A 2,238-nucleotide genomic window follows, 5' to 3' on the forward strand; every position below is an offset into this window, starting at 1 on the left:
GGGACAGTCCCCTTGGCTTTTAGGAACCACAAGGTTTTCCATGCAGCAAACCAGAAATGTCAAGTATTTCTGCCATAAAAACACTGCTGAGGTGTGGAGGGGAAACTAGAAGAGAACAAACAAACAAACAAGTGCCCTCAGCTCTGCTCTGTGGTTGGGTGAATTGGATGTGACAAAGCTGAAAAGCCCTTTGATGCCATGAGTGGATTTAATCTGAGGACACTCCGTGTTCCTAATTACTTATGGCAGTATAGCTCCCCGAAGAATAATGAGCCAGAACCAACCACAGTGTGTACAAAAGTGACATCCAAAGGTCTTCCCCAAAGGGGAGGGGCAGTTCCATGGGTCTCTAAGAGCAATTGAAGAGACTTTTTTGAGAGGCGTCTGCCCTAACTTCTGTCTTTCCTTCTGTTGACAGTCCTCCATGCACAGCGGAGAGCAAATGTCCAACAGCAGCTCCATCACCCAGTTCCTCCTCCTGGCATTCACAGACACACGGGAACTGCAGCTCTTGCACTTCTGGCTCTTCCTGGGCATCTACCTGGCTGCCCTCCTGGGAAACGCACTCATCATCACTGCCATCGCCTGTGACCACCGCCTCCACACCCCCATGTACTTCTTCCTCCTCAACCTCTCTGTCATTGACCTGGGCTCCATCTCCACCACTGTCCCCAAAGCCATGGCCAATTCCCTCTGGGACACCAGGGCCATCTCCTATGCAGGATGTGCTGCTCAGCTCTTCTTCTTTCTCTTCTTAATCACAGCAGAGTATTGTCTGCTCACTGTCATGGCCTATGACCGCTACATTGCCATCTGCAAGCCCCTGCACTACGGGACCCTCCTGGGCAGCAGAGCTTGTGTCCACATGGCAGCAGCTGCCTGGGGCACTGGGTTTCTCACTGCTCTCCTGCACACGGCCAGTACATTTTCACTATCCCTCTGCCAGGGCAATGCTGTGGATCAGTTCTTCTGTGAAGTCCCTCAGATCCTCAAGCTCTCCTGCTCAGACTCCTACCTCAGGGAAGCTGGGCTTATTGTGATTGGTGCCTGTTTAGTATTTGGTTGTTTTGTTTTCATTGTGGTGTCCTATGTGCAGATCTTCAGGGCCATGCTGAGGATCCCCTCTGAGCAGGGACGGCACAAAGCCTTTTCCATGTGCCTCCCTCACCTGGCCGTGGTTTCCTTGTTTGTCAGCCCTGGAGTGTTTGCCCACGTGAAGCCCCTCTCCATCTCTTCCACAGTTCCAGACTCAGTGGTGGCAATTCTGTACTCAGTGGTGCCTCCAGCAATGCACCCCCTCATCTACAGCATGAAGAACCAGGAGCTCAGGGCTGCCCTTTGGAAACTGGCCCAAGGGACGCTATTTCACCAACAATAACCTGCCTCTGCTTCTCTGCACATTCCCCAGCATTTGTCTTGCTTTTTGTCTCTCTTGTGATATTCCTATGTATTGATAATTTTCTGGGTTTATGCTACTTGTCTTGAGGCTTGATCCTATTTTGCCTGACTCTTGCACAGCACTGTGTCTGATGTGTCCTGTCAGATAACAGCTCTTCAATAAAATGGGATCTCCCAGGTTGTTTTGGTTAAACCCTTGCCGCCAACTAGGACAACACAGCCCTTCACACGCTCCTCACCCCCCCATCCCTAGGAGAATAGGGTGAAGAGGGTGAAAAAGTTTTAAAAAAACTCATAGGTTGAGACAAAACAGATTAATAGAACAGTAATGGAAGAGGAAAATAATAATGGTAAAAGAAGATATAAAATATTCGATGCAACACAAATTGCTGTCACCAGCCAATGATCGATTGCACAGCCTGTCTTCAGCAGTGATTGCAGATTGCTTCCCCCCACCAGCCCCCATGTATATAGTCATGAGCACGATTACTACGGTTTGGAATATTCCCTTGGCCAGCTTGTCCTCTCTGTGCTCCCTCCACCTTCTGTGGAAGCTGAAAAAAGTCCTTCACTAATTACAAATATTCTTTAGCAACAAGAATATGTTATCAGCATTATTCTCATACTAAATCCAAAACTGAGCAGCTACAAGGAAGAAAACTACCATCTACGTCATGCTCAGGTCTTGCAGTTTTCAATAAATCACCAACACTTTTCCTGTCTATGAGAGATAGATATATATATTTATACACACATAGAGATATCATTCCCTTAGTCTATGGGCCCTTCCTCTGAAATGTCCGCTGAGTTCATTTGGTCCATGACTTTGGGCTCCATCTG

At 48.1% G+C, this 2,238-nt stretch overlaps 1 protein-coding gene across 1 annotated transcript; it reads left to right on the top strand.

Annotated features, from left to right (window-relative positions):
• Positions 1 to 442: 442 nt before the first annotated feature.
• LOC141477925 (olfactory receptor 14A16-like) lies at positions 443 to 1,378 on the top strand. Its single transcript, XM_074167097.1, has one exon. The coding sequence runs from the start codon at positions 443 to 445 to the stop codon at positions 1,376 to 1,378; it is 936 nt and encodes a 311-aa protein (XP_074023198.1).
• Positions 1,379 to 2,238: the final 860 nt, after the last annotated feature.

Source organism: Numenius arquata, unplaced genomic scaffold, assembly GCF_964106895.1.
Source record: "Numenius arquata unplaced genomic scaffold, bNumArq3.hap1.1 HAP1_SCAFFOLD_488, whole genome shotgun sequence".
Lineage (NCBI taxonomy): Eukaryota > Metazoa > Chordata > Aves > Charadriiformes > Scolopacidae > Numenius > Numenius arquata.

What these genes read in the sequence shown, in the direction of transcription:
- LOC141477925 (XM_074167097.1), top strand. Translation starts at nt 443, where the DNA reads ATGTCCAACAGCAGCTCCATCACCCAGTTCCTCCTCCTGGCATTCACA.